Below are 26,026 nucleotides of genomic sequence, written 5' to 3'. Positions count from 1 at the left end.
TTCTCTCCCTTAATTTCATATTATACATGACAAAAACCAATGCATTCATCTTCTCTTGTTCAAGTCTATTCTTTCATTTTGAATTCATCTATAATTCCAAATAATTTATAATCAATTATAAAATAATTGAACATATAGAAATGCATTTAAAAAACAAAATACAAAGTCACATAGTGACACATACCAATGAGAAGATACTCCAATTTCTCTCACAGCCCGATGCACTACACGTCAAACTTAGAATTCAAATTGCAAAATTCATCAAACTCAGATTTTTCTTCCCCAAATGAACTCTACCAATCAACTATATTCAAATAAAACAATAAAAAAATGATAAAAACATTAATAATGATACAACCCCTTTGCATTTTTAAATGCATGAATTTAATAAAAAAATAATAAAAACATTGCAAACTTACTAGGGCTTTTTAGTTTCCTTGTTGTAATGACTGTCTCTGCCAAACAACCCATTTGCCTTTTTAAATGCATTGATTTGTATTGTAATTTTCAATCGAACATTTGCATCAAAAACCAAATTTTCAACACAATCATAAAAACAACAATAACTTCTCTAATATGGGTTGAAGTTGTTAGCATAATAAAATTGAGAGTTTAAATAATAGGCAGCTGCATGCAAAGACCTATGGAGTTGCAAGTCCAAGTGGATACAAAAGAAATTGGAGCATCTTTAAGTTGATTCATATAAAGCGAAGAAACAAATTAGAGCACAAAAGGCTCAATGACCTCGTGTATGTTCGTTACAACCTACGATTGAAGCAAAGGTAATTTTAAATTTATAAAATTTATTTGTCATATTCATGATAACTTTTTAGGCAAATAGAAAAGTTGTCATAGGTTTATATTTGCTTTCCACGTTATCAAGATTCAAGCAATTTTCTCCTTTACTTTATCCATTGTCTCATACAAAATTTTCATAGCAGGCTCATCTGCATCCATTAATCTCAATATTTTCATGAGAGGTAGCGTAGCTTCAATTACATAAGATATAACAACCCAAAACTTATGATCATTACGAACAATATGAGCAATGTTCTTAGTAACATCCTTCTTATAGTAATTAGATGATATAAAATCTGAAGACAAAAATATAGACTTCAACTTTTTCTTGTAACATCCAATACTATGAAGCGTGAGATATCATGCGGCAAAACGAGTAACAGCTGAACGCGGAAGTTCTCTTTTCTTTGTGAACTTTTTCATCAAATTTAATACCCATGCATGACTATAGATATATCTTGTAATTTTCTTTGCCATTTCTATTGTATCTTTAAAAATTGGTATTTTTCCAATATCTTCCAACATCAGATCTATCCAATGTGCTGCACATGGTGTCCAAAAACATGTTTTACCTTCTGTCAACATATTCCCAGCTGTACATAATTTAGTGCATTTTCTGTAATGAATTGCACCACATTATCTTCATGAACTTTTTTAACAACTTTTTCAAACAACATATACAAATTTTCAGTTGTTTTTTATGTCACTGATGTCAACTGATATAAAAAATACCGTCCCCTATGAGCTATTCACAAGAAAATTAATTAAATTTCTTTCTTTTCCGTCTGTCCAACCATATGCCATAATACTGCAACCAATTTTAGGCCATTCTTTTTTGAACTTTTTCAATATTTCATACGTAAAGTCTACCTCATCCTTTAAAATCCACATTCTTATTTCATGGTAAGAAGGTGGTATGAATCCTCGCCCATAATTTGCAATACTTTCTACCATTGGACCAAAATATGGACTGTTGCAAAGATTGAATGATAACATATTGACATTAAAAACCTTTCAATGACATAACATACATGTTTTTCTCATCCCTTTTGAATGCCGTATTAGTTGTGGTTTGTTGTGCTTCTTTGCTTACAAATTGGACTATGGGACCAACTGAGCATGTTCTTGCCATAGTATTTGATCCATTGACATTTACATTATCGACAACTGATGATGCAAACACTTCTCCCCATCTCTAACTTCCTTTGTTCCTCCTCTTGTTTCCTTTCATGCTGACCCGTTAAATGACTCTTAAAAAACCTTACCACATTCGGTGGAGCATCATGGCATGCGTTGACACCATGTTTTGTGCCAACTAAGTGATATTTTAGTCTTGAAATACCACTTGTAGTCTCTTTTTGAATGTACTTGCAAATTACATGTCCAACAAGTTTGGATCTTTAGTAGGATTTGGAACATTAGTTCCATGATCCCATCCTACATCTCTTCCAATTTCCATTGTTCAATTGCAAAAATTGCATACAAGAAAATACTAAAACAAAAAATCAATTACAATTTAGAGTTCTAAAAAAACAAATGAACAATCAATTACAATTACATATAAAAACACAAATATGTAGGTAGATAACAAAAAATAAATAAAAAATAAAAAATCAGATCTCACAGAAAAAAGTAGATGCTGAAATACATATTATATTGCAATATATATAATATACTGAAATACATATTATATTGCAGAATATACATAATTACATACCTAAAATTAAGTACCTGTTCTAAAGAGATTATACAGATTATATTGCAATATATTGAAATACATATTATATTGCAGTATATATAATAAACTGATGCAACACTTGATCCCTTGTTCTCATGCAAGTGAAGGCAAAATACCTAAAAATAAATTATTTATATTAAGAAACATACAAAAAAATAGAAAAAATATTTTCAAATAATAAAGTATATAATCTAGAAATGAAGCTTAAGAGATTATAGCACCAAACATAAAGCACCTACAATTTTGTGAAGATTACAAAAAGAGAAAAATCAAGGAATGAAAGCATAATCAAGGAATGCTATATAGATTGGGCATTAAAGAGCTTGAAACTGTAATCCGACACATGAAAAAATGCATAATCAAGCATTAAAGAGCTTGAAACTTTAATCAGACAAAAAAAATGCATAATCAGACAAATGAAAAATCTATAATCAGACAAACTGTAATCAGACCGACGAGAGATAGAGTACCTGCCTCCTCCTTTTTCCTTTCGGCAGATAGAGAGGGAGAGCGAGAGACCAGAGGGAGAGGGAGAGCAGGGAGAGTGGGAGTAGAGAGAGCGAGAGCAGGGAGAGACCGAGATCGAGGAGGGAGAGAGCGAGATCGGGGAGAGAGAGAGCAAGAAGGGGAAAAGAGAGGAGATCTCGACGCTAATTAGGGTCGGGGCCTCTCTCCTTTTTCCTTTTTTGGGTCAAATGGGGACTTTGACCCCATTTGACCCGACACTACACATAGCGCGCGCTTGATGCTGAGGCACACTTTGCCTTGAGGCGTACGCCTCATAGCATACGAGGCGTATGCCTTGCGACATTAACACTATTTTCATTACAAGGCACAAGGCCCCTTGCTTTGATGCGAGGCACGTCTTTTGCATCTTGAGGCACATTTTTTATAACACTAGTTGAACTAGATTTTAAAAGATTAAGAATTTTTGGTTGTAAATGTTTTGTTCTTTATGAAAAAAACAACAAATTATCTTCTAAAGTCAGTGAGTCTATTTTTCTTGGTTACGGAGAAAATCAATAGGTCTATAGATGTTATGATTTAAAAAATAAAAAACTTTATGTTTATATAAATGCTACTTTTCCTCAAGAAGAAAATGGATTTGTGAAAAATGTAACGAAGGAAGATATTGGTTATTCCTTTTTATTTGTTTTTATTGCCTAAGAAAAGGATGAATCATCTAACATTGATGAATTTTCTGTGAATAATAATGATGATGAATGCATTGTTATTGATTCTAGCAATGATTATGTTAACGATGATAATCTTCCAAACCTTTCTAGAAATGAAGATGATATTATCAATGGCATTCAAGAACTTAATATTTATTCCCGACATAATAATGGGTGCACTTGATAAGTTTATGCAAAACCACCCAATAGAGGAGACCAATCATTAGGAGATCAGATCATGTATCTAAGGCCCTTAGTAGGTTTGTCTCATATGAGTCATTTCCCCCAAAATATATGGCTTCAATATTAGCCATTCATGTATTTCATGAGCCATCTACATACAAGGAAGCCATAGATCATCCCCATTGGATAGAACCAATGAAGATTTAGATGCTCTCGATAGAGCTAAAACATGGGAAACTAGGAACCCTCTTTTAGATAAGAAGACTATAGGATGCAGGTGGGTTTGGAAAGTTAAACCAAGAGCAATGAAACTTTAGAAAGGTAAAAAGCTAGGTTAGTAGCCAATGAGTTTGCTCAAGAATGAGGATTGATTATGAAGAAACCTTTATACGTATAGCTAGAGTGACAAGTGTTAGGATTCTCATAGCTGTAGCATCTCTTAAAAACTGGCCAATTTACCAATTAGATATTAAGAATGCCTTTCTTAATTAGGTTCTTAGTAAAAAAGTGTACATGGACCTTCCACCCGAGCATGATAGAGGAAGGTAAAGTTTTTTGACTTAAGAAAGCCTTATATGGTCATAATTATAAACAGGCCTCCAAGGCCTGGTTTGACCGTTTTAGCAATGTTTTGATTGATCTTTGCTTTATGTCTTGTTATACTAACATTTTTCTTTTTGTTAGGAATGCAAGAACAAACATTATTGTTTTGCTTTTATATGTAGATGATATGATTATTACTGGTAGTGATAGAAAATGAGTTAAGCTTATTAAAAAATGTTATTAAAGAAAATTTGGATATGTCTGACCTTGGTTTTCTAAGGTATTTTTTAGGTATTGAGGTTGCCTATTCCTCTAGAGGGTATGTTTTGTCTCAAATGAAATTGACACATGAGATTGTTGATAGGTCTGGTTTGATAGATGAAAGGGTTGTGGATACTCCCGAAGTCATCAATGTTAAACTAAGGGCCAATGATGGAAACTCGACCAGACATGGCACATGCAGTACCTAGCGTCAACCAATTACCACATGCACCCACTTTAATTCATATGGGTGCAGTCATGAAAATCATTCAATATATTAACGACATTTTAATTGAAGGATTATTCCTCTTATATTCTTGTTTAAATTTAATTGCTTATACAAATTCTGATTGGGGAGATAATCCTCGTGATCGTATTTCTACAGCATGATAGTGTATTTTTGAGAGATTCCCTCATATCTTGGAGGTGGAAGAAGCAACAAGTGTCACTTTCCTTCATTGAAGCGAAGTACCTGCTACCTTGGAAATTGTGTGGCTGAAAAATCTTCCAAAGTATATGGTCATCAATATCTCTACTCCTACGAAGATGTTTTGCGATAATAAAAATGCTATCTACATTGCAAGCAATCACATCTTCCACGAGCGTATGAAGCACATATAGATGGATTGCCACTATGTTCGCAAAAAATTGCTCAAGGGAACCATTAACTTCCTTATATGACACCTGAATATCAAATTGCCGTCTTCTTCACTAAGGCCTTGTCGTGGCCTCACTTGTTTTTTCTTGACAAACTTTCGGTCATTTCCCCGACAGTTTAAGGGGGAAGGGTGTTAAATGTATTTATCTTATATATGTATATACATTGTATATGTTGTAATGAAAACACAAGTGCACAAGAACAATGTCACTAAGGGCTACAATGTGCGCACAAATACAAAAAACCTCTAATAATCAAAATACAATAAAGCCACAAAGGGCTAACACATCACACTCAAAATAGGAGCAAGAGAGCACAATAAAAATAAATAGGATTTTGTATTAAAATGCTTTAGAAAAGCATTAACAAAGAGAGTGGCTGAAAACCTCTTTAAATAGGCCACAAGGCAGCTCAAAGAGCTGTTGGGGATCTCCCAACGACTCTATTGGCTGTATACAATAATGCCGTTTCACATTAGTAAAAGGGACAACAAACAAAAAAATTTGAAAATTAAAAAGATTACAATGCTGCCCCTAATGGGCAACTCCTATTACATAGAGAGAAAATGACGAAAATGCTCCCTGGTGGACATTACTAATTTACAATCATAGGAACATAATATATATACATAAACAAGATATATATATATATATATATATATATATATATATATATATATATATATATATATATATATATATATTAACAACCCCTCAAACTGATGACGAGATCACTCAGAGTTTGCCAAGAAGGAAACAAAAGCAAGGCGACAACAACTCTGGTGAATAAGTCTGCAAGCTGTTATTCTGATATATCATAAGGAAGCTCAATAGTGCACTTCATAAATTCTTCTCGAATATAATGACAATCAATATACTTTGTGCGTTCAAGGAAGGTGTGGCTGCTAGCAATATAGATTGCACTTTTGTTGTCACAATACATATTCAAATGAGTGGAGATGATGACTCCCATATCCTTGATCAGACGCCTCAGCCAAACAAGTTCAGCAGTAGTAGTCGCCATTGCCTTGTACTTAGTTTCAGTGAAAGGCGATGACACCTTTTGTTGTTTTTTACATCTCCATGATATAAACGAATCCCTAAGAAATACAATATCCTGTAGTAGAAATACGATCATTGGGGTTACCACCTCATTCAATAATTAAGTTAGAGGATACAAAAGTCATTTTATCACTGTCCCCTTTAGGTATCTGACAATTCGCATGACGACAACCATATGAATAATGGTAGGTGCATGCTGAAATTGGCTTCCAATATGAACAACATGTGCTATATCCGACGTGGTGATATATAAGTAGGTAAGAGACCCAATGAACTGACGATAGAGAGTGGGATCCTCTAAGGGAGTTCCATCATCGGCCCTCATCTTTTCATTGATCACCTCTGGAGTTATCCACTTTTTTTCGTTAGTAAGACCAGATTTAACATTAATATCTGATGCAAACTTCATCTAAGAAAGCTCATAACCCCAGGGGGAATATGCGATTTCAATACCTAAAAAATCTCAAAAAACCAAGGTCAGGCATATCAATTTTTTTAAGAATATTTTTTAATTTCTTCAACGCCTTTTTTATCACTCTCAATGATAATGATATCATCAACATATAATAACAAAATAATTATACTGTTTCCTGTATTTCTCACAAATAAAGTAGTGTCAGTATAACAAGAAACAAAACCACTATCAATAGCAACTCATACTAAATTGGTCATACCAATCTTTTGGGGTCTGTTTAAGACCATATAGAGCCTTTTTGAATTTAAGCATTTTACCCTTTTCAATATCAAACCTAGGAGGAGGATCCATGTAAACTTCACAAAGGTCACCATTAAGAAACACATTTTTGATATCTAACTGATAGATATAGACCATTGTTTGATGGATGCTAAGGCAATCAAAGTCCTAATACTAATCATCCTATCAACATGGGCAAAGGTTTCTTCATAATTATTTATGTACTCTTGCGAGTATCCTTTGACAACTGGCCTAACTTTATATTTCTCTAAAGAGCCATCACTTTTGGTTTTTAATTTAAAGACCCGACACTCAATAGTCTTTTTCTTTAAGGGTCAATTTACTACTTCCAATGTGTTGGCTTTGTTAAGAGCTTCTGATTCTAATGTCATGGGATCTACCCAATGTGAATGTTGCTTGGCTTCATGAAAATTTGATGGTTCATGATAAGCATGAATCATCATCAAACAAACTCTATATCTTGGTGAAAAAGACTTGGACACAAATCTTTGAGGAGGTCTAGATATCCTAGGAGTTTTTTTAGACAATGGTTCAACTAGCTTTTCTTCTAAAGGCGTATTTTGGGAATAAATTTCAAAAGCATTTTGATGAGTACTTTCGCCATCCCGTCGAATATACACAAGAACTTCATTGAAGTTCTCATCAAGGGTATTATCCCTATCAATAGCAGGAGAAACACTTTCATCACCACATTCAATATTATTGAAATTAATAGAAACATCGGAATTGTTCTTAGGTAATAACTCAAAGAGAAAAGTGTAGTCGACTTCCTCCTTAGGTTCATTGTGTTCAAACCCATTTTGATCTTCCATAAATGTCACATTTATTGAAATATATAGTTTGCCATTTTTACAATCATAACATCTGTATCCCTTTTGATTCTCTCAATAACCTAAGAAAACACATTCAAGAGCTTTAGGAGATAGTTTATCCTTTCCTTGGAAGAGAACAAAATATTTACACCCAAAGACCCTTAATCTTTTGAATTTCAAAGATATTTTGAATACTTTTTCAAAAAGTGAAATATTTTTTAAAGAAGAGGAAGGCATTCTATTGATAAGATATATAAATGTAAGAGCGACTTCAACCTAAAAACTTTTAGGGACATTTTTTCAAATAAGAAGAGTTCTAGTTGTTTAAATAATATGCCTATGTTTTCTTTTTGCAAGTCCATTTTGTTGCATAGTTTTTTGACAAGATCTTTGGTAAATGATCCCATTTTGTTTAAAATAATGTTGAAATTCATTTGACATACACTCACCACTCGAATCAGATCTATAAATCAATAAGTTGGTTTGAAATTAGTTTTTGATAAAGTTATGAAATTCTTTAAATATGGAAAAACATCGGATTTGAACCTAAGGAAGTACAATCAAGTATACCTAGTATAATCATCAATAAAAATGACATAATAAGAAAAACCTCCCTTAAACATGACTGAAGTTGAACCCCGTACATCCGAATGCATCAACTCAAAGGGTCTTTTAGAAACAAAGTTACTATTAGGAAAATGAGAAGAATGCATTTTTTCACGAATACAATCATTGCAAGTTCCTTTTCATTACAATTTTTTTTCAAAAAAGGAAAGATATACAATTTAGAAGCATTTGGATGACAAGTCTTTTGTGCCAAGTGATAACATCCTTAGATTGGACATGATTACAAAATGATTTGGAAGGTGAAGACAAAAAATCCCTATAATAGGGATCCCCTTTCCTATGGTCTTGCTCAATCAACTTCTTGGATCGGAAATCTTGCACAGAGCAATCTGTTGGTGAAAAAGAGACTCTACAACCATGATCAGATATTTGAGAAACTGAAAAAAAAATTTAAAATTAGTTTTGGAATGATTCTAATTTTTGGAACAAAGAATTCTTTTGATTTGTTTAAAACTTTTTAAGATTTTCAATATCTTTAACATCTAAGGGTGTACCATTGGCGGTAGGAAAAAAAGATTTAAAAAAGTTAGTGCTTTGTTCTAATAGAAGAAAGGCATTCAATGTCATATGAAAAGAAGCACCCAAGTCAAGTATCTAAGAAGACATACCATGTCTTGGAAGGTGATGAGACCGCGACTCCGTTAGTGGATTAAGTAGAAGTGTAACTCTTCATAAATTGTTGGAGAGTTTCTGTAAGTTGAAAAATGAAGTCTTTGATGTCTCCTTTCCTCTTTGATTCTTCATTTGCTTTGAATCACTTCTCTCCAACTTAAGCCACTTTCCTTTTAAGCTTAGGACAATCTGGCTTGATATGTGCTAACTCATTACAAAAGTGGCATATAATCTTTCTCTCTCCACTATAGTTACTTCTCCCAAAATGAGGAGGCTTATATGCTTTTATGTTTTTCTCCGGTCTAGACACCGCATGTACTTCGTCAACTTCCTTGTTCTTGGATAGATGAGTCTCTTCTTGGTATAACTCGACAAGTGTTTCATTAAGAGGAGGAGATGAAGTTCTATGAAGTAAGGTTCCTTTCACTTGTTCAAACTCCAGACAGAGGCCATGTAGAAAGCTAAAGAAGTATCCTCTCTCAATTTGGCGTTATATCATTTCAATGGCTACTCTTTTCTATCGGGGTTTAAGAAGAGCAAGTTCACCACACAAGAGGGTTAAGGTACTATAATATTCTCGTATACACATATCATCTTGCCTCTTAGATCTAATTTTTTCTTATAAAAAGAAGTGCATAGCAAAGTCTCTTTGTGTATACATACTTTTTATGAATATTCATGCTTGGTTGGCCCTTCTAAACTTTGCAAGATTAGCGCATATCTTTAGGTCAACATTGCTCATAAACCATGCTAGTATCTTAGTATGCTCACTTTCCCAATCCTCTATTTTGGATCGATAATCTTGTATAGCTTTCTCTTTCTCTTCATTTAGAGCATTTTCTAGTCCTCCTTCCTTTTGAGTGAGCTTTAATTGTGGTTTGGGAATCAAACCACTAATGTATCCCCAAAGTTTCTTTCCCTTGTGGTTGTCCATAGCAGCCGCCCACTTATGCAGTTGGTTCCATTCAACTTGAAGGAGAGATCTATCTTAACTTTTTTGTCGGCCATGACGAAAGAGGAAAGAGATAAAAAGAAGAAAAATGTGTTTTTAAGATAACACCCTTCACAAACACTTACAAACAATAAGGCCCAAGGGTGATGACACCTACAAGCTCTGATACCATGTAATGATGATGCGTGGCTGGGTCTAGGTTTAGGGTTTTAGAGGTTAAGTGGGCTCGGTGAGGTCAATGGTTAGGTCAAAGTCAAATTCGGGTAGACAGGGTTCTGTTTTTTTGACAGGTTTTGGTAGAAAATTCACTACGTCCAAACAACGCCACAAAAAAATACCAAATTTTTGGAAAAGTTTCTAAACACCTGGGACTAGCTACTGTTAAAATTTCAGGGTCAAAGGGTTAATATTCTAGGAGATATGATTATGACAAGTGGTAGGTTTTTTAGGGTTTTCTACAGTCAGACTGGGTTTTGGTTTAGGTAGACCCGAATTATTAAATAGCTCTCCTAAGTGAGCTCTATAAATTCTGAAATTCAGGGGATTGAAACTGGAGATCCTAAGGTGTACTGAGTTCAAATTTGAAACTCAGACTCCTTATGGATTGGGCAGGGTGAGTTTTTTCAGTCTGACGAAAAACTGGTTCCGTCAGAAATTCTGGTTTGGGCAGATTTGAGTTCGAGGGCTTCTAAACTTGTTTTGGGGTTAAGGCAAGTGTAATGAAATATGCGGAATCAGGAAACACTAGCCACTAAGGGCTTACAAGATCAAAATCATACAAGTGCACATGCACAAGTCCACTATAGGACAATACAAAAATCAATAAGGCAAAAAGAAAATACACAAGAATGTAAAAATATAAGCCTTTATTGATCACATGCTTAATACAAGCATTAAAAACACAAGAGGGGGTCCACCCCTATTTATACACAAAAACCCTCTTTTAGGGAGAACCCTTGGGAGCTCGAAAGAGGTGTTGGGAGTTAAGAGCTCCCAAGAGTCAAATACCAAAGAGCCTTGGCCTTTTGGTCAAGGAAAAAAAGGAAAATAAAAAATAAAGAATAAAGAAAGGGCTACACGCAGTCCCTAAAGATTAATACTCAAAAAGCAAATTACATGGTATAAACAATATATAAATATATAAATATATATATATATATATATATATATATAATTTTAACATTCTCCATCAAACTTACGGTGGAAACATTGAAAGTTTGTTGAGAAGGAACAAGAAACATGGTCGGCAATTTGATAAACCGAAAAAAGATTTAAATTTAGTTTGGGAACAACTTTGACTTTTGGAACAAGAAAAGTTTGAAAATGTTTTAGAATCTAATGTTCATGTACTCTTAATTTTCAAAATGGTTCCATTACAATAAAAACACATGACAAATTTGAATTGGTACATATATTGGATAAGACATTCTCATGAGGAGTCATATGGAAAGATGCTCCCGAATCTAGAATCCGAGAGTATGTAACAGGTGAAGATGATTAGTTGATGGCGGCACCCTATGTAGGAGAAGTTGCGTTAAGAATTTGAAGTGCCATTAATATTTGACCAAGTGTGTCTTTAAGATCTGCTCCACTTTTGCCTTCTTCCTTCTTGGAAATAGGTTCTTCAATAGAAGCAACCTTATACTTGAAGGTTTCATTTAACTTAGGGAAAACAGGTTTAATGTGACTCAACTCATTACAATGATGACAAATAATCAATTTTCTTCCACCACTATAGTTATTATTATTACTATACTTATTTTGCCTCCCAAAGTGTAAAGGCTTATAGGTCTTGACATGGTTGCCAGGTTTAGATACCGCCAAGACTTCATCACAGCTTTTACTCATACCAAAACCAGTTTCTTCTTGGACAATTTCGGCAATAGCATCTTCAAGAGGAAGAGGAGTAGATCTATGTAGGAGAGAAGATCTAACTTGCTCAAATTCGAGACGAAGCCCATATATGAATTGAAAAAATTTCTCTTGTTTCATTTGTTTTTGCCTAAGTTCTATGTCTTCAGTAGCAACTCACCTAGGCTTTAAAAGTGTTAGTTCATCCCATAGGGGATTCAAAACATTATAAAAGTCTTGGATACTCATTTCACCTTGCTTGGTGGTCCTAAGTTTTTTTTTGCAAAAAATATGCTCTTGCAAGATCCTTTTAGGTATACATACCTTTCATAAAAAAACAGCTTTATTGGCTTTTCAAAATTTTGCAATGTTTGCACATACCTTAAGGTCGACGTTGTTCATGAACCATGCAAGATTTTTTGCATGGTTTTTCTCCCAATCTTCCACTTGTTTATGATGATCTTCAATGGCCTTGGCACGATCATCTCCCTCTAAGGCTTTCTCTTGACCTCCTCCTAGTTTTGTGAGCTTGAGTTGGGGTTCGGGGATAGTGCCCATCACATAACCCCAAAGCTTTTTTCTTTTGATATTGTTTTTCATTGAGCTTGAAGGAGAGATCAATCTTGGTCTCCATTGCGTGAGTAAGAGAAAAAGAGGAAGATAGTGAAAATGAGAAGATGAGAGCACCATCCCTTAGGAGACTTTGTCACAAACACAAACACAAACACTTGATGGCAACCTTCCACAAGTCCAAAAATACTATTGCTTTGATACCATGTAATGAAATATGCGAAAACATGAAACACTAGCCACTAAGGGCTTACAATATCACAATCATACAAGTGCACATGCACAAGTCGGCTGTGGGACAATGCAAAAATCAATAAGGCAAAAAGAAAATACACAAGAATGTAAAAATATAAGCCTTTATTTATCAAATGCTTAATACAAGCATTAAAAAAAACAAGAGGGGGTCAACCCCTATTTATAATTTTATACACAAAAATCCCCTTTTAGGGGAGACCAGTTGGGAGCTCCCAACGGTCATAAATATGACCATTGGGCAGCCTCCCAACAACTCTTTGGTCAAAGACCAAATGGCCTTGGCCTTTTTGTCAAGGATGAAAAAAAAGAAAAACTAAAAAATAAAAAAAGGGGCTACCCGTAGCCCTTAAAGATTATTTTATTACAAGGGGAAAAGACCAAAATACCCCTGACTCAAAAAGCAAATTACATGGCATAAACAATATATATATATATATATATATATATATATACTATTTTTAACAGCAAGGTTAGGGACGACTTACTGAGGTTGGGGTATGATACCATCTTGGTTCAACTGGGGAAGGCCAGGGTTTCATAGGTTTTTGGCTTGAGAAGGTTGAGACCACCGCTGTGTTGGAGTTTACTGCACCAATTCGGGTGGGCCTAGGTTGTAGCCTTGGTTCACTTGGAAGAACATACCCACTAGGTGATCATCTTGCCTAGAGAGAGAGAGAAGGGACTACCCCTTAGAGAGAGAGACACGTCTATGGGGTAGGAACTCACAATAGAGAGAGAGAAACGAGTCAAGAGAGACTCAAGCTAGAGAGAGGCGTCCTTAGAGAGGGATGTGAACAAGAACGAGAGAGAGATATCAAATTCAAGTTTTTTCATGCCTCCCAGTACAAAATGAGGCCCTATATATAGGCCTAAGGAGGACTCTTAAAGCCTTCACAAGTTACAAGCAATAGTAAATTAGAAAAACCTAATTCTAGTTAACACCTTGAGAGCTTGGGCTAACTTTGGGTAAGCCTACTTGGACCAACCCTAAAATAGGGTCTCACACCAAAAATAGGTCTAGCCCTTGGACTTCCTCGTGACCATTTTTAGAGAGGGACTTCAAGAGGGATACACGAGTTCCATGAGGCCTTAAAAGAGGTGAGAGCGGCAAGGAGGTAGGTCCCACTAAGCCACCACTGTCTAATTTTGGAGGGGCGCCCCATAGGTGGGTCCCATATGGTCTTTAGTGCTGGGTTGATGAGGTGGCGCCCCTAGGGTGGGTCCCATAAGCTTCAGTGCTCGGGGCTTGAATCTTGGATCTGCAGTAAATGGATCCACATCAAGTACTTGGACCCCTTGATTTGGGTCTGGGCCTTCCTCAGCTAGGTCCACATTAAAGGAAAATACATCTACGATGGTGGTTTCCCATAAAAACATGATCCAATGGTGCTTTCCTGCTAAATCGAGCATGCTGAGCACATCTACGATGTTAGATTGAGTCAAAACAACTTGCATTTTGAGATTCCAACTAGATTGTACCTACATTCGACTGTCTTATATATATACATGTATGTATTGCGGACTGTTCCTTATATCTTTAGGATATTCTCTACTCTTAACCTTCGTTACTGGTGGTGATTGGGTTTGGTACTAGTCAGGTACTCAACTTGAGATGGCTGGGTTTGGCCAGCACAACATGCCCGAAGCCTGGTAATCGTTGGGCCTGACCCAGCCTGTTTAATAAACATGATGGGTTCCGCGTGGGGTTGAGGTGGCACCTCAATGTCTCTTTGTCCCAGCTCGACCCAATAATGTTCAGGTTTTAAAGGGCCTGAACCGACCTGTTCTGGAACATAGTCCCAAGCTGGTCCTGAAGCCAACAAGTCCTGGTTCAGGGCCTGGGGCTTTCAATTGGCTGCCGAATCTTCCATTGGTAGATGGAGAACTTTCCGGATTGATGAACTTATCAGGTTTGATCGTTACAAATGACATGCTACCACATCAGGCAATCTGTTGGGCCCTGGATTTGGGAAAGCCCAGTCTTCACCCTTAAGCTGCACACTTTCTGTTTTTCATCACTCCATGAAGCAATATGGGAATGTGAGGGATGTGGTCAAAATCCTGATGCTGCAGAATTTTTGGGTTTTCATGGAGGAAGTCGAAGATGTTTTTCTTTTTGTTCAAGAAAAACTTTGAGTGTGTAACTTTTTAAATAGGCTTGTCAATTTGCTTCTCGAAAGAAGATATTTGCAAATCTTCATTTTGGAGTTCCTATTTTCCTCCTCTCCATTCTGCTGATTCCTTCAAAATCACACCGTTGTGTCCTCCCAAAAGAAGCCTTATGAATTGCTATTAATCGTCTAGCATTCTCTCTTACCAATTACACATTATATTAGGTTATTGTCTAGGTATTTTTTGATGAGGATGCTTTCTGAAAGTTATTTATTTATTTTTTCCAGTGCAGGGAAAAGTTTTGTTGCTGAAATCTTGATGCTCCGTCAAGTCTTATCTACTGGAAAAAAGGCATTGCTTGTCTTGCCTTATGTGTCAATTTGTGCTGAGAAGGTGCTGTAACTAACCCCTGTAGAGTTAAATTATCCACGGGTAACATAAAGAAGTTCATCATTTCATATCTCCTATTTGCTGCAGGCTGACCATTTGGAAACACTTCTTGGACCACTGAACAAGCATGTCTGCAGTTTTTATGGGAACCAAGGCAGTGGAACACTTCCGAAGGATACATCGATTGCGGTCTGTACTATAGAGAAGGCAAATTCTCTAATAAACAGATTATTAGAAGAGAGCCGCCTTTCTGAAGTTGGAATTATCGTGATTGACGAGCTTCATATGGTAAATGTTTATTATGATTTAAAATATTTCTTAAGGTGGGAACATATGGTTCACTCATGCTCTTTGATTGTATTGGATTTTTGTCTTGATTTTCTTTGCATCTGCAGAGTATTCTGATATCCCATGAATCTTATGATTTCTTGATTTACATGATTGTGTTGCCTGGACATTACTTGAGGATCCAAACTAATTGAAACAGTTAGGCTTTTATTGTGTCTAGTATATGTTAAGTTGTTAACCAGTCTCTGCATTCGATTGGGGATTGGGCACATTTTATTTCGAAGACCTGTTTGTTCTTGATGCATCCAAACTTGGGGAAAGACCAGACTATGGAACTAGAACCAATTGGATGCACCCAAGCTAAGTCTGTGGGTCATGCTTGACCAGGATGAAATACTTGATCTCAAATAGGATTGAAAACATGGTAGTCCTTTATCAGAACCCAACCCAATTCTTTTGCACATTTAGTGACCTGCACACATATGCATGCATGCTCTCACTTACTCTACTTCTTGCTTTTCTTTCTGTTTTTCCCTTTGATAAATTTAAATGCCATGGTTTCATGCATTACATGTCACCAAGAACATATAATTTGGAAACCTGTGCTTCATATTCTTTAATTGCTATAAATGTTGTTATTGGTAAACCGTTTTTATTAAGAAGAATATGTTTATATTATTTTGTAACTAATATACAGGTTGGAAACCTGTTCATATTCTTTAATAGCAATAAATGTTGTCACCATAAAACTTTTTTGTTAAGAACTCTCTTTTTAGGTGACTCCTAACCAGTGTACCTGGTGAATGCATAATTGCATATACCTTTAAATGAGATATCTTATCTGTTACCATTGGTTTGAAAATATTTTTCAGTGATGGCCTTGTTATACAGCAAAATTTACAGATAATGGCTATTTAATCAGGTTGGTGATCCAAGTAGGGGTTATCTTTTGGAACTTATGTTGACAAAACTTCGATATGGTACTGGTGAAGGCATGTCAGAAGCATCTAGTGGTGATAGCTCTAGTTTAAGCAATGGAAATCCTGCACATGGACTGCAAGTTGTTGGAATGAGTGCAACCATGCCAAATGTTGCTGCTATTGCTGATTGGCTGCAGGTATGTCAATATTAATTGTCAAGTTGAATGTTAACCTGACTGTTGTGGTATCAATTAAAAGAACTATACTATTTCTGCTACATAGAATTAGTACTGTTTTCTGACTTTCAGCACTTGAAAGTAAACCTTGATAATTTGCAGCCGTTTTTGTTGCAGATGTTGCCATCATGATTTTATACTGGGCTAAAACCAGAGATAACATGGCCAATTTGATTATTGGATTTCTTACATACCCTTACTCTGACGTCCAAATACCTTTCTTGAATACCCTATGTTTTTCCCTTTGATCTGATTAGACCTGTCACATGGGTACGGGTACGGAGGGTAAGACACGGAAATTTTAAAAAATGAGGGTACGGTGAGACGGCTATATATGAGGGAGAGAGTTTGGGACTAGATCACGTGTGGATCTACATTAGGGTCCATATCAAAATTTTTAAAAAAAGTCTGTAAGGGGGAGTGACTGTAATTTTTGAAAAGAAGGGGGAGGGGAAGGCCCATATAAAAAAAAAACGTCTGTAAGGGAGGGGGTGACCTTAAGTTTTTGGAAAAAAGGGGGAAGGGAATGATTTTTTTTAATAAAAAAGTAAGTCTCTCTCTCGGACAGATTAGAAGAAGAAGAAGGTTGAAGAGGGTATGCTCTCTCTCTCTCTCCTATTTCTTTTTCTCCCTCTTCTTGGTCTTTCGTTTTCTTCTTCCTTCTTCTCCTCTTCCTCTTCGTCTTTCGTCTTCTTCTTCCTTCTCTCTTCCTCTTCCTCTTTCGTTTTCTTCTTCCTTCTCTTCTTTTTTTTTTCTTCTTTTTCCTCCTCTTCCTCTTTCTTCCTCCTCCTCCTTTGTCTTCTTCCTCCCTGCCTTTCACCGACATAAAAAAATTGGTTTGGGTCAGGGTTGGACCCAAGCCGATCCAGACCAGCGCGTACCTGTGTCGGGCTGTGTCGATACGGGTATGGATGCTCAATAGACATGTCTATGTGACATAGGATTAAACTGTATTTAGTCTAATCTAAATTCTTATCCTTGCCACAGTAGGACGCCATATCTGCCAAGAAAAAAATAATGTCTGCCGGCCAAAGAAAAAGGGACGTTTAAAAAAAAAAAACAAAAAAACAAAAAAACAAAATATAGTGTGTATATTGCATGAAACTTCTTATTGACTTTGATAACAGACCAGATTCAGATCAGGTCACATTTGATCTGATCTATATCAGATCTCGCAGCAAAAGAAGGAAAAGGAAAAGAAGGTCTCACTGCTGGCATTAGTATTCATATCCCTGGTTCTACATTGCAGATCTGATTTCAGAACCTACACTGATCTGATCTGATTTGTTTCTTTTCTTTCCATTTATTGCAGATATGATTTCAGAACAGAACCTATTCTGATCATATCTGGATCTGTATCTACAATACGACTTTTCTTTTTCAACATATGCATATTTGCTATAATTTCAGGCCATTTTCTTTTCATCTACGTGACAAATACATTGATTATGACTTGTTTTCTTGGGCAATGATTGACAATGATGAACTGAGTGCCGACATCTTTAATAACTTTTTACCAGTTAGCACAATTTTGGCATCCGTAGGACATATGGATATTAGGAAGCGGTGCCTTCCCGCCTATGTGAGAATCAATAGATAATAACACACTACAACACAAGCCAATGAAAAGACAAGATTTTTACATGGCAAAACGTTTCTAATCTAAGGGAAGAACCTAAGGGAAGTATCAATAAAATCCATCATAATAAAGCAAGGAGTTAGAGATCTTAAAAATATTTTAAAATTCTTTTAACATGTCTGACTTGGGTTATTTGAGATATTTTTTAGTCATTGAAGTTGCATACTCTCCCAGATGGTACATTTTGTCTCAAACGAAGCTTGCTGCTGACATTTGCGACAAATTTGAAAATTCGGATATCAAAAAAGTAGAAACTCTAGAAGTGATTAATGCTAAATTAAGGCTTGAAGATCTTACACCCTATCGTTAGCTGATCGGGGCACTCACTTACTTATCCATCACCAGACTATATATATAACTCATGCAATTCATTGTCTGTCAGTTTCAGCATGCTCCAACTACTATGCACATGAGTACTGCGTTAAGAACTATCAGATACATCAAGAATACCATCACTAAAGGGCTTTTTCTATCCTCTTCTTCTTCTTTGGATTTATTTGCTTATACTGATGCTGATTGGGGAGAAAATCCCAATGATAGAATTTCAACTACAGGTTTTTGTGTGTTTTTAGGAGATTTTCTAATTTCGTGGAGGTGCAAGAAGTAGCAAAAGGTATCCTTGTCCTCAATCGAAGTTGAATATCTGGCAACGACTATGACAACAATGAAACTTGTATGGTTGCGAAGTCTTCTCAAAGATATGAGAGTAATCATATCGATTTCTTCGAAGCTGTGCTGAGATGATAGAAGTGTAGTCTACATTGCAAGCAATCACACCTTTCATGAGCGTATCAAACACATTGAGATGAATATTTGAGAGAAACTATTAGATTGTTGTATGTCACATCAGAATACCAACTTGCGGATTTCTTCACCAAAGCTCTTTGTGCACCTCATTTTATTTTCCTCAACAAATTTTCGGTTATTTCAGCGTAAGCTTGAGTGAGAGTATTAAAATATATGTATACATGTATGTATGTATGTATATATATATATATATATATATATATATATAGGTAATTGCCCTATAGGGGCATTTTAGTCATTTTACCTACATGTAATAAATCTGTTCTTTTAATAATTTCTTTTTCTTTTTTTTTTGTTATTTTAGAGAACCATTGGGGGCTCTATAGTCAAAATGACTATAGAGTCTTTGGGACTTCCAACGGTCATATTTCTTACCATTGACCGTTGACCATTAGGAGCTCCCAACGACTCTATTGGGAGCTCCCAATGGTCCCTCCCCTTCCCTTGAGTTGTATATATAGGGGGTGTTCCCTCCTATTCTTTTATGCTTTTTACTCAAGCATTTTCTCAATAAAGATCTATATTTTTTACTCGTTTGCCCCTTGTTGGCTTTTTGTGTTGTCCCTTAGTGGACTTGTGATTGTGCACATTGACTGTGATCTTGTTAAGCCCTTAGTGGCATTGGGTTGTGCTTGTGCACTTTTGTAATTGCAATCTTGTAAACCCTTAGTGGCATTGTTTTTACTACTTTCACTATTTCATTACTATACATACATATACTTGAATGTATACATAAATATTAACACCTATTGTAATGCCCCAAATTTCAAACTTGCGAACCTTTTCAGAAAAACAGGCAAGAGACTAGAAATATCTCTTTCCTTCAGAGTTTGTTTATGAAATCAGCGGAAGAATTTTCTTTTGATAAATAATAAGGCAAGCTGAACACTTTGGGCACGTTAGCTAAAAGAACCAAAATTCACAAGATTCGGATAGCCTAAGGGAAATCCGATACAAACCCAAGCATCCAGGACGCGAGTTAAGAGCAGAATGAAGAAGTCTTGAAGCCATCTTGCAATCGCGCCATCGCCCGTAGTGTACCTAATCATCACCTGTACCCATAGAATAGGTTAGTTTCGCGAAAAACTAGTAGGTGCACAAGAGAGACTACAAGAACCTGAATTAAGTACATTTAATTCAGTAAGTTACGCAGTTTAAAGCAGATATGCAGTTAAACAAGTAAGCAATGCAAGCAGGTGAATAGTGCAAACACGTAAGTAGTACAAGCAAATAAATAGTGCGAGCGAGTAAGTAGTACAAATGCGTAAGTAGTGCAAACAGTAAGCAGTTCAAAGCAAGTAAGCAGTGCAAGTGACCAACGCAGCATACGATCCATTTGATCGTAGGCTGTGAACCACCACACAACTAGTTTGTTATCGTTCCTAGAACCTCTGCATCTAATCACCATCAGGACATCGTTTGTCACTCACTACTTCTAACAAACGCTTTGTCCTGAACAACCTTAATCTATTCTCATCTCTCAAAACCTTACGCGGCCAACTGTCACCTGTTATGACTCACTAAGGCGTCATACTTTCTCAGAAAAGCTCACCCTTCCGTAGAAGGTCCAAAACATAATCACTAACTCAAATCGCTAACGATCTGATTCTCACATCTGAGTCCTGCATGTAATCATGCAAAAACAGAAAGTCAAAACTATGAATTCATAGTTGGCTATCACAAACAATCTCAGGAGATCGTCACAACTCACCATAACTTTTTATGGTAAGCAAAAACACAAGATCCACGTCGGATCGTTGGGTCCGAGAGATATACGACCTGACAAGGAATTACTGCCTAGAGGGTATACCTGATCTTGGACCATACACTTCCTCACAGGAGTTCGCCGACTTCGCGGTTACCTGTTCGTGGACAATGTACATCCTCACAGAGAATCTATCATTCTAGCCGGGTCACCTGATCTTGATCATACCTACCCCCACAGCGAAATCTTTGGGAAGCAGGTCCCCAACAGATGCCATATCCAATGAAAATCATTGCGATACACGCATCAACACAAATGACCGTTCTCAGGGTCGATAGCCACTAATACAAACAACAAGATCAACGTCGGATCACCGGGTCTGGGAAATGTATAACCTCACAAGGAATTTCGCCCTAGATGGTATACCTGGTCTTGGACCATACACTTCCTCACAGGAGTTCACCGTCTTTGCGGCTACCAGTTCGTGGACAGTGTACATCCTCACAGAGAATCTACCACTATAGCCGGGTACCTGGTCTTGATCATACACACCCTCGCAGATAATCCTTTGGAGATCAGGTCCTCGACAGACGCCCTACTCAGTGATACATGCATCATTAATCGACTGCTCTGAACCATTGACCGCCTCGGGGTCAGTAGCCACAATATGGGCACAAGCATGCATATCAGCAATATGCATCGTATCACTTCACATAGAAGCATATAATCCTACGCATCGTGTTATTGCCACAAGGAATACTGCAATCCTCAAATAGGCCCTTAAAGCATGTGTAAACGACACATGAGAACACGCAGATATGACAATTCAGTTGATTCTATGGGCGAAGGGTAACTAACTCTACCCGTCAGCCAAACAAAACAACTGATTAAGACAAGCACTCAGAACAAGACTCGTAAAACATATAATTATCATAAAATGGATCAGTCCATCAACAAGTAATTAAATTAATCGTAAGGCATAAACCATTACATTACAAGCTATTCATAAGCAATCATACGGCAACAGTTATATCACAATATGTAAGCAGCTTATAAGACAAGCGGCCACATCAATCCTAGTTGCCACCAGTTCGTAGATTACGAGCTGTATGCAATTACATCAATCATAAGAGATGCAAGCCAACAAGTGCTACGCTACAATAAGCACCAAACAGTTCGAAGTCACGTGCTAATATGTAGCAACTGGTATAATGCTATTATTATAAGCATTTAACTAGTTTGAGAAGCTCCTTATTACTCCGCAAAGAACTTCGTAAGCAGTTTAACCAACTAGAGTAACGCCTTGACAGGCGTGCACAGCTCAACGAGTAACATACTGAACTATCGAGCAAGCAAGCGAATTAGTAGTGCAAGCGAAGCAGTAGTACAAGCGAATCAGTAGTGCAAGCGAATCAGTAGTGCAAGCGAATCTCACGACTCAACGACCAGTGTGAACAGACCTTATGTTTCGATAATTACGAACCTGCGGGTACGCGCAGACAAAGCGTAGAACCAACTGAGATTAGTTTGGGCGTCTGTTATTCTATGTATTTTCAATAACCCGAATAGCTAGTTGAGTTCGCTCCAAAGGGACGACTTTAGCCGAGAGAGGATTCCCCAAAGGAGGTTGTGCCATGGACACATCCAACTTCTGCAGAAGTGTTGAACTAACTAATGTAGCCCCTTTCCCCTAACTCCAATGACTGGGGAGGTCGGATCGTTGCCCGCAGGGTGGTTGTTAACAACCTGTCCATTGGAGTTTGTACCGCTCTGTCCTCTCCCTTGACAGACACATAGAAGTGAATAAGTACGTTAGGGGTTGCTTAACTAACGACCCATTATATGCTGTGGTCTTTAAACCATTCGAGCATCTTGCCTGTGAAGGCGAATGTGAGGCCATTTATGTGATTACAACATTTTGTATTTAGCGTTGTTCGAGGTCGCACGACTATCTCATCCGATCATCGCAGTACTAGACGTGTCGTGCACGACTACAAGTACTCTAGGATGAAGGGGGGTATAACTCCTCAATAGAAGCCTCAACAGGAGTGTTTCACAAAGATGTAAGTTTATCAACTTTATTTTATCTTTTGAAACTGCAGTACCTTGTGCCAACATTATGCATGTGATTATCTCGAATCACATCCGCTATCGAGGTATCTACATGTTTTGCATGACTCGATACCGGCCTCGATAGACGGGATACGGGTTTCTCAACAGAACACCCGCTAAGAAGTTCGCTCGAACCCCCAATTCGGGATCACCCGAGATAAGCCAAGAAGGCGAGCAAAACCAACCAGTCACATCCTTTCAAATGCTTCGGTTTGGAATAGTCTTTGATGCTTTTGCGCAACTCCCTAAAATCTCAAGTAGACTCTGCAGGACTGCGCACACGAAGAGCCAGGATCCTTGCGAGGTATCCCTCTTCTTAGACGAGAATGTGTCGCTCGCTCCCGACTGAACTCTTGTCGCAAGAGGGAGAGTGGCAAATGCCCCTTGCATCCTCCACGAGGATGCCTTTAAGGCATACGCAAAGAGCAAGAACATGCACGTCATCTGCAAAAGCAAGGCAATACCAACACATATGCAAAAGCAAGAGCTTAGGCGCAAAGAGCGACGAGAAAGTAAAGGCGATAAGCAGAAGTGCAACGCAAACCCTCGCACAACGCACAACGGCAAGTAAAAACTGTAAGCAGGAGTGCAACGCAGAACCTTTGCACAATGCGCAACGGCAAAGTAAAAGAACTGTAAACAGGAGTGCAACACAAAACCTGTGCGCGATGCGCAACGGCAAAGTAAAGGACAAGGATCGCGAAACCGCGTCCTTGAGTTAAATGCGTACTCGTATAAATATATATGATATATATATATATATGCATATATATTTATTTAATTGTCCTTTTTAGTTAATTGAACTCAATTCAATTGTCCAAGTCTTCTGTGCAATCTTCCCCTACCTTTGAGAGTTGCAAGCTTGCTGTCGTCCGCGGATGTACGCTATTGGGGCTCGGGTCGCGGACCGCGAGCATGGTCCGTCGTACGAGCTGCAAAAGTAACGATCTTAGCAAGCTAATACCAAAATAGAAAGTCAGGGGCACTATCGCCGTTCTGACGTAAGGGAAGCAGAGGCAGGGGCATCGTGCACATGCGCACCTGCTATAAGCGCAAGAAGCAGGGGTAGGGGCTGCGAGCCCCTGCTGACTTGCCGTCAGCGGACTTCGAGGAGGCAGGGGGTCGCACCCCTGCCCTCATAAAGCGAGGACAGGCAGGGTTGCGCCCCTGCCTGACAAAGCAGAAGAGAGGCAGGGTCGAAGCCCCTGCCTGTCAACAACGAACGGAGGCCTGCCTGATGCCAGGGAAAGGCGAGGCGAGGGGGCTTGCCACGACCTATCGAAAAACAGCGAAGGCAGGGGCGATGCCCCTGCCTAACGAGAAAAGAGGCACAGGGAGGGCTCGGTCCCCTCCCCTGCTGCAACAAGGAGCACGGAGGGGGCTCAGCCCCTCCCCTGTCATAACACGAAGCAGGGAGGGGGCTCAGCCCCTCCCCTGCCATGATAGGGAGCAAGGAGCAGGGAGGAGGGGTTCGACCCCTCCTCTGACGTAACAGAAGCAGGGAGGGGTCGTGCCCCTCCCCTATCGAACATGGAGAACAGGGAGGAGGGGGGCGAGCCCCTCCTCTGCTGGAAGAACCACGAAGAGGTGCAAAAGCCCCTGCCGAAAAGATGGGCCGACACAGGGAGCTCCGCTCCCTGCCGGCGAAACAAGAGGGACAGGAGGAGCGGAGCCCCCTGTCGACACGGCAAGTGGCAGGGGGCGGAGCCCCCTGCCGAAACAGTAAGCGACAGGGGGCGGAGCCCCCTGCCGACACAGGAAGTGATAGGGGGCGGAGCCCCCTGCCGGCGAATGGCGACGGCGAATGGCGACGACAGGGGGCTCTGCCCCCCTGTCAGTCGACCCAAGGAGATAGATGCTTGGGGGAGTCCCCCTGCCGACGACAGGGGGCTCAACCCCCTGTCGGCCGATCCTGAGAAAGGCAGGGGGGTAACCCCCTGCCGATGAGAGGCGACGGCAGGGGGCTCTGCCCCCCTGTCAGTCGATCTCTCACGGAGAAGAAGAAGAGGAGGCGAGAGAAAATAGGGGAGACGAAGAAGAAAAAGGGGGAAAAATGAGGGGAGGTGCTCAGCACCTCCCTCCCTGGCAGACCCAGAGCCACCACAATTGGTGGCTCTGGTTCACCGACCCTTGAAGAGGAGGGTCGGGGGAGACGAAGAGGAGAGAAGTAAAAAGAGAAGCGTACCTGGGGAGTCGCCTGAGGAAGAATCACCGGCATGCGAGCGTCGCCGGCGAGGTCGCAGAGTGGAGGCTCGAGCAGGCTGTCGACGTCAGGGCCTTTCGATTAGCCGAGAGATCGCAACAGGAAGAGGAGCGACTGTCGCCGGTAAGGGGGGGAAATCCGGCGATGCTGTCGCCGGTGGCTGTGCCTGCCGACGATGGCAGTCGAGGAAAGCGACGAGAGGGCGAGAGGCGGAGAGGGGTAGGTCATCGGCTGGCTCGCTGGAAGGAGTTTGCCGGAGGGGGGGGGGGGGGAGGTCGCCGACGTTAGTGGCGGTGCTCGGCAACGCAGGGAGCGTTGGGAGTCGAAAGGGACAAGAGAGTCTGGGTGGAAGGGGGGTTTCGAGAACCTCCCCTCCCCTTCGGCCTCGTCTTTTATAAGTGGAACAGAGGCGGTGCCTCAGTTGGGTCTGGGTCGGGTCTGGGTCCGGATCCGACCCAAATCCAAGCAAATTAAATTTTTTTTTGAGTTCTTACACTTATCAGGTCCACAATCTCCCCCTCTAGACTCATAGGAGGGCTTTCCCTTGGTGGATTGTTTGCTTAGTTCAAATCTTCAAGTAGTACTCGTGCCTACCAAGTATTTGGCTTATTATTATAGACCTTTCCAACTGAGATCTCACTGGTATTTATTGATGTAGCTGCTCCCCCTGCTTAGTAGCTTCTTCCATAGGAGCTGCTTTGAACATTCTTGGCCCTCTCTTTTTTATTGAAGATGAACCAAAGTCAACTTTCTAGATTAACAAATTATTTCCATTGAGACTAATCATCCAAGTGGTGGTTGTT

At 38.8% G+C, this 26,026-nt stretch overlaps 1 protein-coding gene across 4 annotated transcripts in view; it reads left to right on the top strand.

Annotated features, from left to right (window-relative positions):
* The window catches only part of LOC149818751 (MUS308 and mammalian DNA polymerase-like protein), a 117,362-nt gene that overhangs the window by 30,753 nt on the left and 60,583 nt on the right, over positions 1 to 26,026 (top strand). For all 4 annotated transcript variants that reach the window (XR_016427135.1, XM_089984582.1, XM_089984581.1 and 1 more), the window contains exons 7-9: positions 15,211 to 15,316; positions 15,401 to 15,601; positions 16,524 to 16,718. Coding sequence is in view for 3 of the 4 variants with exons in the window: in XM_089984582.1 (XP_089840708.1) it covers positions 15,211 to 15,316; positions 15,401 to 15,601; positions 16,524 to 16,718 (502 nt within the window). In the remaining variant the exon portion in view is untranslated. The remainder of the gene's footprint in view (positions 1 to 15,210; positions 15,317 to 15,400; positions 15,602 to 16,523; positions 16,719 to 26,026) is intronic.

Source organism: Nuphar pumila, chromosome 13 (assembly GCF_984573655.1).
Source record: "Nuphar pumila chromosome 13, dmNupPumi1.hap1.1, whole genome shotgun sequence".
Lineage (NCBI taxonomy): Eukaryota > Viridiplantae > Streptophyta > Magnoliopsida > Nymphaeales > Nymphaeaceae > Nuphar > Nuphar pumila.
This window is presented reverse-complemented; position numbering and strand designations above follow the sequence as displayed.